Source organism: Clytia hemisphaerica, unplaced genomic scaffold (genome assembly GCF_902728285.1).
Source record: "Clytia hemisphaerica strain Z4C2 unplaced genomic scaffold, Clytia hemisphaerica genome assembly, whole genome shotgun sequence".
In the NCBI taxonomy this organism is placed as follows: domain Eukaryota; kingdom Metazoa; phylum Cnidaria; class Hydrozoa; order Leptothecata; family Clytiidae; genus Clytia; species Clytia hemisphaerica.
The window spans coordinates 1295324-1310312 of NW_027103598.1; the positions used below are offsets into that span (position 1 = coordinate 1295324).

General features: G+C 32.7%; 1 protein-coding gene across 2 annotated transcripts; it reads right to left on the reverse strand.

Annotated features, from left to right (window-relative positions):
• Window positions 1-3589: 3589 nt before the first annotated feature.
• On the reverse strand, window positions 3590-7802 carry LOC136801914 (uncharacterized). Of its 2 annotated transcripts, none has more exons than XM_067058594.1 (4): window positions 5967-6396; window positions 5153-5435; window positions 4188-4294; window positions 3590-3967 (listed from the first exon to the last, which is right to left on the reverse strand). In XM_067058594.1, the coding sequence occupies exons 1-4, from the start codon at window positions 5997-5999 to the stop codon at window positions 3707-3709; spliced, it is 684 nt and encodes a 227-aa protein (XP_066914695.1). In that variant the 5' UTR covers window positions 6000-6396; the 3' UTR covers window positions 3590-3706. The 2 variants fall into 2 exon arrangements, with proteins under 2 accessions (XP_066914695.1, XP_066914696.1); XM_067058595.1 differs by lacking the exon at window positions 5967-6396 and adding an exon at window positions 7704-7802 and having other exon boundaries at window positions 3591-3967.
• Window positions 7803-14989: the final 7187 nt, after the last annotated feature.

Below are 14989 nucleotides of genomic sequence, written 5' to 3' on the forward strand. Positions count from 1 at the left end.
AAATATTTCACTTAAGTTTTAGATATAGAGTAAAACAATGGATAATTTTCATCTTTGAATCATACCTAAAATCCTTTAAATTGAGACATAATGATAAAAAAATTAACGCCGCTTTTAGGTTAAAATTGGAAAATCTTGGCCCTATTTACGCCGGCCCTTTTAACTCCGGCTTTTTTAAAAACCCGCCCTTTTAACACCGGCCCTTATTACGCCACGAGCCCAAAAATAACGCCAAAAAGAGTCAATAAGGTATCTAAGTTTTTCGATTAATTTCAGCAAAATCTGAATAATGGTGAAGAATTCAAAGTTTTATTCTTCATTTTTTAATTAACAGTTGATTTCGGACAAATTACTTTACTTTTAGAATCCTTCTACAATAAAGGTCACGTATATAAATTGCCATTAAACGCATGAAGTAAATAAATAGATGATACCGCACTGCTATCTAATTCAATTTCTTAATTTTAATTTTTTTATCAATTTAACAATAAAGCATTTATAAATATTGAAATTTCGACTTTTAAAAATAGTAACAGCAGTGTTGCACAACATCTTCAGCTCAATACCATCATACCATGCGGGGGTTTTCAATAAATTTAATACTACAAAAACCTTCTTTTCTGAAAAAAAAAATAAAATTGATCAAAATCCCACGAAGAGTTAATGAGAAAACTGTGCGAAAAATGGCAGAAATTCAGACAGTTTTGTTCACCTCACAAAGAACAGGCGTCGAAAGTGCTAGCAAAGAAATATATAGATGCATTTGATGTTGAACAGCAGTCCACACAGCAAGAAAAGGACATAACTTAGATGATAAAACCGACAATGTTCCCCTAAGGACAGGATGTCAAATCGCATTATTTTTTACTACTAGTACTATCATAGATAAAGGCGTAACGGTTTAATTAGGAAAGTAGAAAAATTCTAAATGGCCTGCCCCATCTAATTCCGATCCTTTTTCGTGCCAAAGTGGTGCTAGCCAGGACTCTTCTCTTTGTTCCACTTGTTTTTTGATAGCCAGAAAAAAACAGGCTAGACCTCACCCTGTCTTACCTTTACCACATACATTATCAAATTACTTCCCGATATTGAGGTCTTCATCTAGCGGTATGATGGTGCCTGATTTTGAGTCTCTATAGCTCGAATCTGCACGGGGAAACAAATTTATTCGAGTTAAGGAAATTTGAGTTATGGAGTAAAGTATATGATGCATTGTTAACTGAAGGGACAGGAAAACTTGTTCGAGTTAAGGACACCTTCGAGTTGTAGAGGTTTGAGTTAAAGAAACTGTAATGTAGAACATTTATAGGCTAGGCCTTTATTGAGCCCAGTGCACGTTTTCAACATGCTTTTGTGTTTTCGTCGCATATTCTGAGCTATCATACTACTCTCAGGTAAAAGCCACTTTGTATTATCACTTTCAAGAAGAAGATTTTTTTCTATTTCTCATGTGAGATCCGAAATAAAATTCACATCACGCATTGTTTACGGAATTTGAAATACATGATTCATTTAACAAAATATCAGTCAAGATTCGGATAACCGTAAAAAATCAAAGAGTCGGTTCTCTCTTACAACCGCTGATGTAAGAGCACTGATAAAGGGTTGGTTTTTGGAATTTTTCCAAAAAGGTCTGGTGGGTAGTTGGTCTGACGTATTTCTGGTATCATAATTATAGGCTGCTGTCTGAGCGAACAAACAAATAAATGACCGACATACAAGTCAACAAGATGATAACCAATTGTATGATTTGAGTTGGTTTTAGACAATGTCTTGTCACCTCTAGTAAGTAACATCACCACCAAACTCGGTACCTCCGAAAATATCGCAGGTATAAAGTAGATAACATTGAAGCTCTATTCTTGTCAGTTTAAAAATCTGAACATTTTGTTAGTGAGACAGGGTTAAAAGTTCTTCTGAAGTTCCCTGTAAAATTTAGGTGTGTCGTATACGTTTGGCCTTTTACCTTTGGCTGTTATTTTGGTTTGATATCCAACTTCGTCCGAAAGCATAACCATTGTATACTATGGTATAACTATCAGAGTGCAAGAAATAATTCCGAGAGTATGATACAGTCTCTGAAAATGTCAATATAAAAGAATTTTGAGAGTCGGGTACAGTCTTTATGAATGGTTTCCACATGGCGTGTTTTTTATATTTTTATAATCTCTCCAACTAAAAACATATCAATATGATGAGATTACGTAAACCATTAGACAGGTAGACGTAATTTGAAAACATGGTAGCTGTAATTAATTAGTTAGGAAACGCCTTAAAGGAAATACTCTTGTCGGAAACTTCAGATTTTATGCTTCTGTTATAGAAAAAGACATTCCTTAAAAACGTCAATATACCACACAAAAATATATCTGTCAGACATGAAAAACAATTAGTCAGCAAACCTCTTACCATTTTAATTTCTTGGTGGTTTTGGCTTTCGGTGTGGTGGCTGTATTTGTTTTAAGTCTTGATTTCTTACAAACCTCAATCAATCAAAACAGTAGTCCAATTTAAAATCTTTAAAAAATTCCCGAAGTTTATTTTGAGGTATTGTGGCGATAACAGCGTTTTCTACGTACCAAATTATAAACTAATTTATAGATGGCATCATCAGAATTTCCCAAACCCTATCAATCAAATCAAATGTCCACCCAAAGAATTAAATATTGTTTTTCTCTCAGTCATATCAGTAACAGCAAACATCTCAATTCTAAATTAATCCCAGAAATCTCTTTAAATTTGAGAGCAATTAATTACTAGGAAATATAGCTTTTTCCTATTTTTGAATTTTTTAATTTCCCGCTTTCGCATTGCTTTCTCATATTCTTTGACCAAGCGATTTTCCTTATTTTGATGTTGTTATGAAATTTAAACTAGTCATTTTTTGTTAAAGATTGGTATACTATAATTTTGGATCATTTGCCGGAAATCATTATCGTTACCAAACTTCCCTAATACCTACTCTAAGATCAAAATGAAAATAAGAACCGCATTTTGACCGTGCCACAATAGGTTAGTTTGTTGGGAACGTGGTCCCAAATTATCCCCAAAACTAGTAACTTTACAATTTCTGATACATACTTTGCAATTAATTTTATCTTTTTAATTTTTCTCAAAAAAATTCATTATTAAATATCAACAATATTTTACACATAATAATATATACTATATTCCAATTTAAAAATCTTTTTTCGTCTAATAATTTAGTGAGGGAAACTAGGACAAAAATAATTTATTGTATTTTGACCCCGGTCCCTCTTTATTTACAAAAAAATTATCAATTTTCAGTAATAATAAATAGTTGGTTTCTATAAACGTTATCTTGTGCAGCATATATCTAGTTCAAGTCCTTTCAGCTTAATTCTGCGAAAACAGTTCTCATATACCAGTTCTCATATACCATTAATATGGTCAGATTAAAGGTTCAAAATTTTGTTATCGTTTTTTTTGTAAATTTAATCGTAATTTGAAAAATTTGGGCTTTTTTTGTAAATAACATAAATATATAAAGAAAATAAATACTGACTAATTAAATTTTTCGATTAAATCTTTTTATTCTAAAAATACTACTATCAATTGGCACACCTCAAAGGTTTATCCGAAGATCCTGAATTTTTCATCAATATCATCTTTCAAATCTTATTGAACCTTAGAGTGTAATCAAACTTTAAACATATAAATATACCTACAATTTCCTACAGTTATACTACCGGTCTCTTTTGCAATAAAAACTTTGATCAGATTCTTGCAGGAAGGAAAATTGATCGCTACGACTGTCCGATTTCGTATTCTTAGCATTTTTGATTTTACACGTGTCACCTTTTACTTTGACTCCAATTAACAAATCTTTATTCGGCGCACCCTCAACATTTTCTTCTCTCATGTAGTATTTAGCTGATGCAAAAGTTTCTAAATACGTTATCTCTTCTAACGTGCTATAGAATAACGTCTCCAGATTTGATTTGTCCTGAAAATTGTAAAACATACAAACTATGGTTAATTCGAGACTCTTACTTAGGTCCAATAACTTAGGATGCTGCAAAAAATTCCTCAATCTCAATATTATGTAGATACTGAGAATTCAGTTTTCACAAAAATCTGACATTAATCATTTTAAGATGTTATTGAAACAGTAGCTTGGGAAACGTAAAAAGGTTTCACCGTGAAAATTCTTCTAAGATACTTACATTAGTGGCATTGATTCTTCCAAACTCGTTGATGATAAGGTAAAGACCAGTTGGAACGTATTTGATTCGAACTATACCAGTACCGTAGCTCTCAATTTGAAATATACCTGAAATAAACGAAATAACAACTTATTTAGCGGTCTTCATGATATTTAACTTTTCCAGACCGTAACATTTTTTGATTGGTTTATGCCCTTCTAAATCAAGTGATCAGGAGCTATAGGACTTGATATATTGACAGATTAACGTGTAAGCAAGTCTCCTGGGTTTGAAGGGTTAAATTAAATGGTATAATCATATTATATCATAGCTGTTGAATTTTTAGGGACATATTTCAAGTGAAACTGCTAGTTATTTTTAAGCGTTTTGTTTTGTCATTAACAAATTCAGAAAGCAGTATTGAATTTTGATAGACATCCTTTACTCTATTGATTTGGTATTTAAGAAGGAAACCCTGAGGCATTGCCTGTTGTATGTCTTATGTAGACTTATAAAAAGCATGAGAACGGAAAAAGTAAACAAAGGTTACTAGGTATCATCTATTAGGCAGACATTCCAATTATGTCTAAAGGATGTATTCTATTACGTCACTATATCTTGCTTTCTTTTCTAAAGGCTAGCCCTACTAGTTCAAAATGAAAGTTTTATCTTTTAAATGGTATTTTAAGCATTTAAAATTTCTGAAAACTGTGATGAATTTTAACGATTTTAATGTCTCAATCATCAATTCTATCACAATTTGTCATAAGATCTATGTGTAACTGTCATTAAAAAGCTTGGAATTCCTTCTGTCACCAGACTTGAACATGTGTTGCCTTTATCGTCGCTTTTCTCAGGTATTATCAGAATGGCTCTTAAAAATTTTGAACTGTATATATTCAATTCTTTGAATAATAGTGTTAGAACAACATTGGTTTTGATCCTAAAAAGGTACTCGGAGTATTATGAAAATCCTTAAAATTTACCTTCATTCCCACGTAACTCTCTATTTGTTCCGATGAAGGAGCCATTTTCGTAAGTTAAATGTTGACAATATACTCCAGGTAGAAGTCTGCCAGCTCTACAAATACTGAAATCTTCATCAGTGACTAGATGTGAAACGTCGCGTTCGTATATTTTCATTTTCTTTTTTGATTTTTTACCAGTCTCATAACCGTCCATCCAGATTCGTTCCATGTTTTTACGAATGATTTGTCTGACTGTTAATTTGGGTCTTGCTTCGATGTGTAATATACTGACCAGCAGAATCTGTTTAAAAAAGAATTCCAAAAAAAATTTTGTAAGTGATTTTAAGTTGAACAATTAATATGGCGTCCTATCAATTCAGACTTCCTTGTTTGAGCCTCGAAGTTTTAAAACTATAACACAAAATTAAAACATTATTGACAAAGCAGAGGTAATTAAAAACCAAAGTAATTAACCTTTAATTAATCAAAACATGCTAAAAATATGTTTGTTTTTTCTTTGGTTTGTACTTTTGGTAACTTAATTGCCGAAAGCAGTTCAAGGAAATCCTGTCCGTGCCTGAAATTAGTATCTAATTGTCCGCATTATCGTTCGTTTGTTAATTACAAAAAAATGATTTTGCAAAAACAATTAAAACTTATTGGTGCTTGGTTGATCATAAAATAAGCATATCTATTATTGATGAAAAATAAAATGTACATCCAGTAAATAATTCTTTAAGGGAGAAGGTCAAAAGGGGCAATTCTTTCCTAAAAAAGGAAGGTTATTTGATTACCCAATTTGAATGGAATATTCATTAAATGATATACTTACAATTAAAACAACAAAGATAGTGTGAAGGTCCATATTTGTTCTTTAATTAACCAAAATGACTTTCAAAACAAAAAATGCCAATGGTTTTTATCTTCAAAGAATTTAGAATTTCAAAATTTTATCTTGTCTCAAAAAGTATATAAGATTATCAAAATCCTTTATCTATTTCGTCTGTCAAAATTCTGACAAAAAACGACAAAATTGTTCTATGCCAGTTGATGTGTCCTCGTTAAGGATCAGAGGTATTAATAACCAGGCCTCGATGATTAGCCTGCTTTTTATACGTAGACATTGTATAGCGGAAGACATCATAATCATTAATTGTCACTGTCAGAGATTTTTTTCTTTTCTTTATAATAAATATATTTTGGGACATTAACATTAAATGATAATTTTTTTCTATTTTTACATTTCATTTACAACAAGCCCAATTGGTGGCTTGACTGATTTTGAAAGACAATAGAGTAATATATAAGCAAAATTAAAAATGGGGTATTTCTATTCATTTTAGATTTTTTTTTTTGATGATTTTGATGATGCTGCTCTGACGATTTAATGGATTCGAAAAGAAGGAGATATGGTGACTGAGCATAGGTTATTTCCTCATAGAGCGCAATCACTTTGAATATAAAACAATAGAATGATAATACAACAAAAGAAGTTAATAAAGAAAAAAGACTGTTAATTGATTAAAGGGGAACTAATGTTAATATTTAGAAGAAGAAAAAATATTTCTAATTAATTAAGAAAGATATAATTACAAATTAACGTATGTTAATTATTTAGTATATTTTTTTCTTATAAAAAAAGTTAAGTACCGTTAATCCTCTACTGACAATAATAGCCTCGTTAGCATTAACCAATTATATTGTTTGCTTAGACAATCTATCTGCTAAGACTATTTTTTAAGTTGTAGCACCCCTCCCCTTTTGTTAAAACTCTATCATAAATTATGACGTCTCGTAATATATTCACACAAATTATGACGTCATTAAAATGTCAGGGCCTATAACCATTATTATTATCCAAAATGGCGTGCATAAACTGTGTAGCACACTTCTAGAATTACTGAAGAAAAAAATACGTTCAGGATTCTATTTAAGTTACTTAATATTTTTCGTAAGCATGCAAAAATCGTTATAATGGAGTGTACCATATAAAATATCAGAGACAAAACAATTTTTACTTACTTTATTATAATTCAAAACTATAACGAAAATCTTTTTTTATCAATAAAGTTCTTTTCGCGTAAAACAGCGGGTTATTCCGTGTTAGCTGACACTAGTAAGACAAGTGATATATATTTTATCCTATTTTGCAAAAGCTAAGCATGTGTCTGTATGTATGTAGCCTCTGCGCTGATTTGTTTCTTATTTTTAAGAAAGGAGAAAAACGTTATCTTAGCTTAAACGTGGGAATGGAGGGACAGGAAAACAGTTTAGACACAGGTACTCGACTGTTTTGTATAGATCATTCAATATAAAAGCTCATCATACTTTGTATATTTGTCCAAACGTTTTGGTGAGGCCTTTCTCTTTAGTTGATACCCTGTGGGGCTGATTTTTTTCTTACTTTTTTTGCTTTGCTTATGTATATTATCTCGTTTATTTCCTTGTAAAATTCTTTGTTTAAAGTATCATTTCAAAGGATGAGCTCATTATTTTATACGTGTCTGTAGAGTTTAATGCGAGGAGCACCTTGAAATTTATAATTCAAAGAAAAAAATTTTGTACTTACAATTGTCTAGAATCACGTCTTTAATGACCAGTATTTCTTGCTTCTACTTTGCAGACGGACATCTTACCATCAGTCAGCTCATACAAATGAATTGAACTTGTTCGAAATTATCCTTTCTTTATGCCATTGTCAGTAATCAATGCTGTCAACGTTACATTTTATCATTTCAATAAGGCTTTAGTTTGTATCTCCCTATTTTCTTTACTTTCAAAGTTTCATTGAAAACTATCTATTACCTTTTTTTCTCCCCCTTTTCTGCGTTGACAATATAACTGTATCACATTAAAATACCACACTATTACACTTCCGGTATCACAGAGTGCACATCAGCAGGTATCTTTGTGTTAATACCTCGCTCTAAACGTCATATGAAATGACATTGCAAAATGACTTATGTTATAATCTTATTAATATGTCGTCATTTTTAGTTCACATAAAGAAATGCAAATCATTGACTTTACCAACAAACTCTGGTCTTGCAAAATAATTTTAAAGATTTTCTCTGGAATGACGCTTTTTTCCTATCATTTAGATCGTTTGAGATTACACTGTGTTTATATCTTTTAAAAATACTTATTTTCATGGCCTTTCATATATACTTTGTTTCTGATATATTAGATCTTCCATTTTCCAGATCAGATTGAGTTTTTATAAGATACTTTAATAATTGGTCATTTGAAGTAATAAAACTCTTTAGAAAAACTATCAAAATTGTTTTATTACTGGTTAAAGACCAACCAAATCAAATAAGAGCTTGTAAAAACTTCATCTCGTATCCCCCATTTTCCTTGAAAGATCTAGCCTAGCATTTGACAATCACATTTTAACAACCATCAAATGCTGATACATTTTTTAGAAGATTAAGAAAAAACACACGGGAACGCTTATATCTTCGTTTGTTTCTCTGCGGTTTGATGCGCGTTGTCTTATCGACTATTGCACGCCATATTATTGACTTCCGACCCGACGAATGTGCGACAGAAATTAAGCCGTTTCTGATTCGTTTGTTTGTAAACAAACTACTTATTGGTGCTATGTCCTGGCGTAATACAATGTCAATCCATGCAATGTTTGATGTATATCATCAAGGGATTTTAATAATGTCATATATTCAAGGAAAGTTTTGTTTTGTTATAATTGAAAAAAGTCTTCACCAATAGACTAAAGACCGTTGGTCTTAAATATAAATTTGATAATATCTCCTGGTTGTTCAGCCAAAACATTCAAAACTACGTTGTTTTTTCTTGAAAATGAAAGCGAAAGCGACTAGATTCTAATGTTTATGTTTATGATCGATGTTTGTTTTGGTGCGAATATTTTGCTAAACTAATCATCGTGCAAAAGCTTCGTTCAATAGGCCTTAGGGATTACATTGAGTACCAGAGGCCGAGTTTTCAAACAACATATCAACCTCTGACGACAAAGTAAAGAAATTATATCACGCATGTGTCGATCTAGTCACCGTAGAAAAAATCAAAGATGAAGGAAAAGCTGAATAGAAATGCTATTTGCCGTTACAGGTGGAAATTTGATTTACACGGTTCTTAGGAATGCATATGTTCCAGTTCGGAGTACCATGGAGATACAAAGAAAAACAGAAGATGTATGTTATTATAACCAAGCTCACACTACGATTAAAAAAGTTAAGAGGTTTGTATGCTCATAATCTCACATATTGTGCATTTTTGATGAGCTCATTTGCCCGGGGGGGGGGGGGGTACTTAGGCAAATGGAGGGTACGGTATGTGCCGCCCTTAAGGGTACCTTTTTTGGATTTCCAAAGTCCCGCTAAAGGTCGGAAAAATCAGAAAATCAAATTTCAGTCCCAGTAAGGGTCGGAAAAATAGGAAAATTTCAACTTTTTACCCTCTGAAAAATCGAAATTTGTTCAAAATTGGTCTAATTAGTCCCGCTAAGACTCGTAAAATTCCATAAATTTTCCTTTGTTTTCTCCTTTTTAGTCCCGGTAAGGGTCCAAAGCTCGAAAGTCGGGCGGCACCCCCCCCCCCGTCAGCTCGCAACCCTAGTACCCCCCCCCCGGGCTCGTTTGTCAATTGGTGACACCTTATTGGCTTATTTCAGTTTTAGAAATTAGATGAGACGAGATCCATTGTTTCTGACATCGGCGTGAGAAAATATTTGGACTAAAGAAGGCCTGTATCTTAGCAGTCCTTCATCAAATGACAAGATCTTCCGATCAATGTTTTCTTTAAGGGCTCTGACCATAGTACAAAAATTAATTTTGGTATTTGAACATAAAAGTTATATTTCAGGTTCCTTAACACTTTTAACAAAGAATTGCATTTATAAATTGCTTTTTAATCGAATCCCTTAAGAGTAATTAAGAATTTAATTGCAAAAATGACGTTATGAACTTTAAAAAGATGTTAATAATATGTTGCATCACCCTCTTTTAAAAAAAGTGCTTAGTTTTAATGGGTAATTAACTTTTTTGTTTCGAAACTTCTTTACACTGTCCGCAAAGAATTGAACTATTTTAAATTTTGCGGAAAATTTTTCTAAAAAGATGTGTCAAAAGTTATGACTTTTTTTTTAAGCAAAATCCAGATGAAAAATTGATGAAAAACCACTATTTTGAAGATTTCGAGACAAAGAAGCATTTACAAAAATTTTCCGCAAAAATTCTTATTGTTCGGTAAAAGATACACCATCTACTGCGAAAAAATTTTCAAAATGTTCTTTCTTCGCCGAAACTAAGCTCTTCAAAGTTGAAATACTCTTCCTCGCAAAAGTCTTCATTTTCTTCTTCATCAAATTTTTTCAATGCAATTTTTGAATTTTCAGATTCAGGAATAGTTTGTCTAACAGAAAATGTATAACATGCCATAGTTTTGTTGGTTATATCAGTCAAAAAACACATTTTAAACACGGCAATTATGAAAAATTCACTATGGTCAGAGCCCTTAAGGTGAACTCATTGCTTGATACTCTCTTCCAAAACTCTCCATTTACTTTTTGTCTAAAAATTGATTCTAAAGTCGCGTCGGAACAAAATTTAGCGGATAACGAAATGGAACAGAAACTTGTTTTGTGGTGCTAATTTTTTATTTAATTCTCATATATTAAAGTTAGAATGTTTAGAGCAAACTTGAGTTCTACTAAAATGTCTTATTTCACCGGGCGAGCTTAGAATTTCTTTTGATACATTTTATAAAACAAATCAAAAGACTTTAACCGACAAATTAAACTCCTGTTTTTCTTTATGCCTCCGCGGTTATAAAACATAAACAAAATATCCAAAATTACAAACTTTCATGTGACTTGATTTATTGGAAAAGGAAAACTCGCTTGTTTCAGTCCAGAAAAACGGAATTAAGCAAAAAATTGATCGGAATCTTGGAATTGGGAGAAATTATTCAAAATTTCCAGAAATTTGTACAGAAGTTTGAATTTTCAAGGAAATTTTTGGTTGCGGTATTTGCCACCCCTGAACCCCCCTATGAACCTCTCGACTTTCATTAACTTTTATATTGAATAAAAGAATCGGAAAGTCGTGAATTTAGCAAAAATACCCTCCATTAACCTAAAGACAATCGTTATTGGCATCTTGAGAAAGAGGCGTTTTCCTGAAGTGACATTCCTTAAAACTAGCTTTCATCTTTGGGACACCCCTTTCTCAGTGACCCGGTGACTTTGAAAATAGTAAAATTTTACCGGGTTTAATTTCGGGGTCTGGATTATATTAAGATTAGCCGGATAAAAAAAGGGACATTTTTGCTTTACTGGGTTGCCCTGCCACAAAGATTTTGGAATTTTTGACCGGGTTAATGAATAATGCATACATAATATAATTGATTACCGGGGTATGACTGGGAAAGATTTTGATTAATTTTGATCGGGATCACTCAATATTTCATAGGCTATCCACCGGGATGGATCCGACCGGGACACTATTACTGTGGTATTGTAGAATCACATACTCTCTCGGATACCTTAATCAGGGATCAGAATAATCCAGAAACGGGGGTCTGGAAAAAGCAGGGTATCAACTGGGAATCAGGGTTAAATGGGGAACTTTTGAAAATACTTCTAAATTTGATATGTGAGGGGGTAAAAGAAAAATGTCATGGGTGTTGAAATTTTCCAAAATATGATTTGCAGGAGACGCTTATTAGATCCTCAAGAGTAATTTTCTGATACATGCTAAATATATTTCGAGAATTTGGAGCTTTTCAATTAATATCCTGTCAAAACAACATGTAAACAAATAGTATAACGTGTAGAAAATTCCTGAAATATATCAATCTCATTTTGATTATACCGTGAACCTTTTACATGTAATGTATCCGTGAAAAACCGTGAGGCTGACATCTCAATGAAATTTGTTTTATAAAAGGAAAGATAACTGTTTTTACTTTCCATTAAGAACGGGGCACTTAACCAGCATGTCAAAGCTATATGATATCATTTTTCCAAATAAAAATTACAAATGACTTGTTATAAAGCATTTACATACTGCAAATCCCTTTGTTGTGCTACATTGATGATGCAACTTAAATCTATCTTAGGTACGTCTTTAAGACATTCAATAAACATTCATATACTCAAAAAGTGTTTTTTGGATACTCAATTGATTTGTTTTTCTCTGCGCTATCCCAGGGTATATCCGTACCCACCAAGAATTGCAGAAATTTTTAAGGTTGTTGTTGAAATTTTTCTTGAACAGTGACAGGAAATTAAAACTGGGAAATTTTAATTTATTCCTGGAGAGTGTTCCTTATCAATGGAATGAGTCACACCAATTGATTTCAAGTTTATAGTCATATAAGCCCAATATACAGTCCGCTAATTCGAATTATTTGGTCAAGGCGGTCTTGATTACTCTTTTCAATACAAATATTCTGACCCTCATAACAACCCCTTCTCACAGTTCCGATAGGAGTTTTTTCAGCTAGTGGGGATAAAAATAACGGACTGAAACTCGATGGGGATTAACATTCCCATATTTTTTATGGCTTGAGATTTCAATTCTTTTATTTTCAATTCAGAAGATTCAGCTAGGATGGGAAAAATAGCATAAAATTTTGCAGTGAAGATTGGTTTTCTTGATTATTTTCAATTTAGGGACAAAAATTAGAGGATAATTTTCAACCGGTCAAGATATTTTGGCCAATTTTTCCAATGGATAGGGGTCCCAGTTGGTCTGTGAGAAGGGGGTGTCTTTTAGGATGGGATTAATGGGCATCTTGAAGCAGATATGCTCAGTCATTCATGACACAACGAATTATGAGAAATATAATATTATTTCCCCGTGTCTCCAATTTTATCCAATTTTAAGAATACCCTTTATTGCCCTTATATCACTACTTTTAAGTTATTAACACGGCTTGGTGATTATCCCCGTTTACCAAAACTTGAGCTTCTGAGCTAATTTTCTAAAACTATGCCTTTTGCGCTAAAAGATTGTTGCACTCATTTTTCCCCGCGCGGTAAAATACCTGATTAGTAATATGAGTGTAAAAAGGTACGCCGGAATGAGAGTTGGTTTTACCAGAGGAATGTAAAGAGATGGAAAAACAGCTTTTCTGATTACTCAAAGTTCAACGATCACTTCTATTGAAAATTCTATTGTAAAAACGTTGATTAGGACATCAAATGAAAGTCCAGAAAAGACGGCTCGCCATGCAAGTCGGACGGTTTCTACATGATTTGACGATAAAAATGAAAATTTGTTTTTCCTTTATTGCCAATTACTAGTTAAATTTTTAAGAATAAGGAGCAATATTTTTACCAATGTATAGCAAAAGAAATTCTTAAAGCAATGATATTAAATTGGTTCTTGTAAAACTGTCAGAAGTCGAGTAAAATGAAAATGAAGTTATAATTTTCTCGAGCTCTAGCTTTCCAAATTATGGTGCGGTCATGATGCGGTTATATCAGTAGAATTGTTAGGAAATTCTGAGCAAGAAGATATAGGTATCCTTTAGTATAGGAGAGGTGTACCCAAAATATAAGCCCTAAAAGTTTGCGCATAATCAGGCTTGAAACAAAAGAATTTTGTCACAACACGCTAATTATGCAGATTTTTTATAGCGACAACAAAAGAAACCTATTTACTCGACATAAACTCCCTCAAGGGCAAGTGACCTGGTATATGACGAGCCGTTTTTCCATTGTTTTCAAGAAGCTGTTTTTCCATCTCTTTAGATTCCTCTGGTTTTACCCTTCTAGATTTTTGTAACTCAAAAAGGAGCTTTGAAACTGAAATCTCAACAAAGTTGGAATAGAGAAAGCTTACCAAAAAATGCAGTAGAAGAGACCCAGGTGATAAGACTGTCTTTAGTAAAGTGAAGAGAATGATTGTTTTCAATCTAATAATTGTTCATAAATGACCCACGTCGCAAAAAGTGTGCGATTTTCCCATGCGTGGGACATTTCTTTTGAAATCAAAGTAACAGCAGATTACTGAGTGTTTAAAGAGTTTTTGGAAAAAGTCTGACAAATATAGATTCAACCAAGAACGATTGATATAACTGTACTCGTATTGTCTTTTATTGAATCCATGTCCCACGATAGAATTTAACCAGTTTATATTTAGAAACTTTTATTTTTATTTGGAAGCTTTAAAAAGTAAAGGTGTGTCAATGATCGATGACTTTGTGCTTACTATCGCACAGTTTGATTCCCATTACTGGGTGCTTGGCTTGAACTTCTAAAAATAACTTGTATTTAATGATTTTATTGTGTAGATCATCTATAGTTTTACTTGAAAATTTTAAAAAGTATACCCTTAATACTGGTTCAAAATAACCGTCAAAGTTATTTTGATCACACTAAATTCCAACATATCTTAACAATTGTCATTAGATCGACACTTAAATCGAACCATTGTCTGGTTTAATGACAAACGCTAAACTATCAAAACATACCGTACGTGAGATTATGGAAGCTTAAACACACCCCCTTCTCAGAGACCCGGTGAGATTTTTTCAGCTGGTGGGGGTTAAAAATAGTGAACCAAATCTCGGATTGATATTCCCATTTTGCTCATGACTAGGGATTTGAGTTCCATTGCTTTCGAGCAAGACATTTCAGTGGGGATGGAAAAAATAGTGCAATGATTTGCAGGTGAGAATTGGATTATCTGGTTATTTTCAGTGGGGACAAAAATTAGAGCAAAATTTTCAGCCGGGGACGATATTTCGGGCAATTTTTCCAGTAAGAAGGGTTCCCAGTGGGGCTGTGAGCAGGTTTAAACAGAAAAGTTGGATTCAACCCATCAGTAAAATCGCTTTAGAGGTCTTGATTTTTCTCGGCTGGAAATA

Bases quoted from the DNA above. Each gene is read 5' to 3' on its own strand.
- LOC136801914 (XM_067058594.1), bottom strand. From the start codon at position 5,999: ATGGACCTTCACACTATCTTTGTTGTTTTAATT. The intron at 4,295-5,152 runs GTAAATTTTAAG...CGTTTATTTCAG, and splicing joins AGAGTTACGTGGGAATGAAG to GTATATTTCAAATTGAGAGC. The intron at 3,968-4,187 runs GTAAGTATCTTA...TACAATTTTCAG, and splicing joins GAAGAATCAATGCCACTAAT to GACAAATCAAATCTGGAGAC.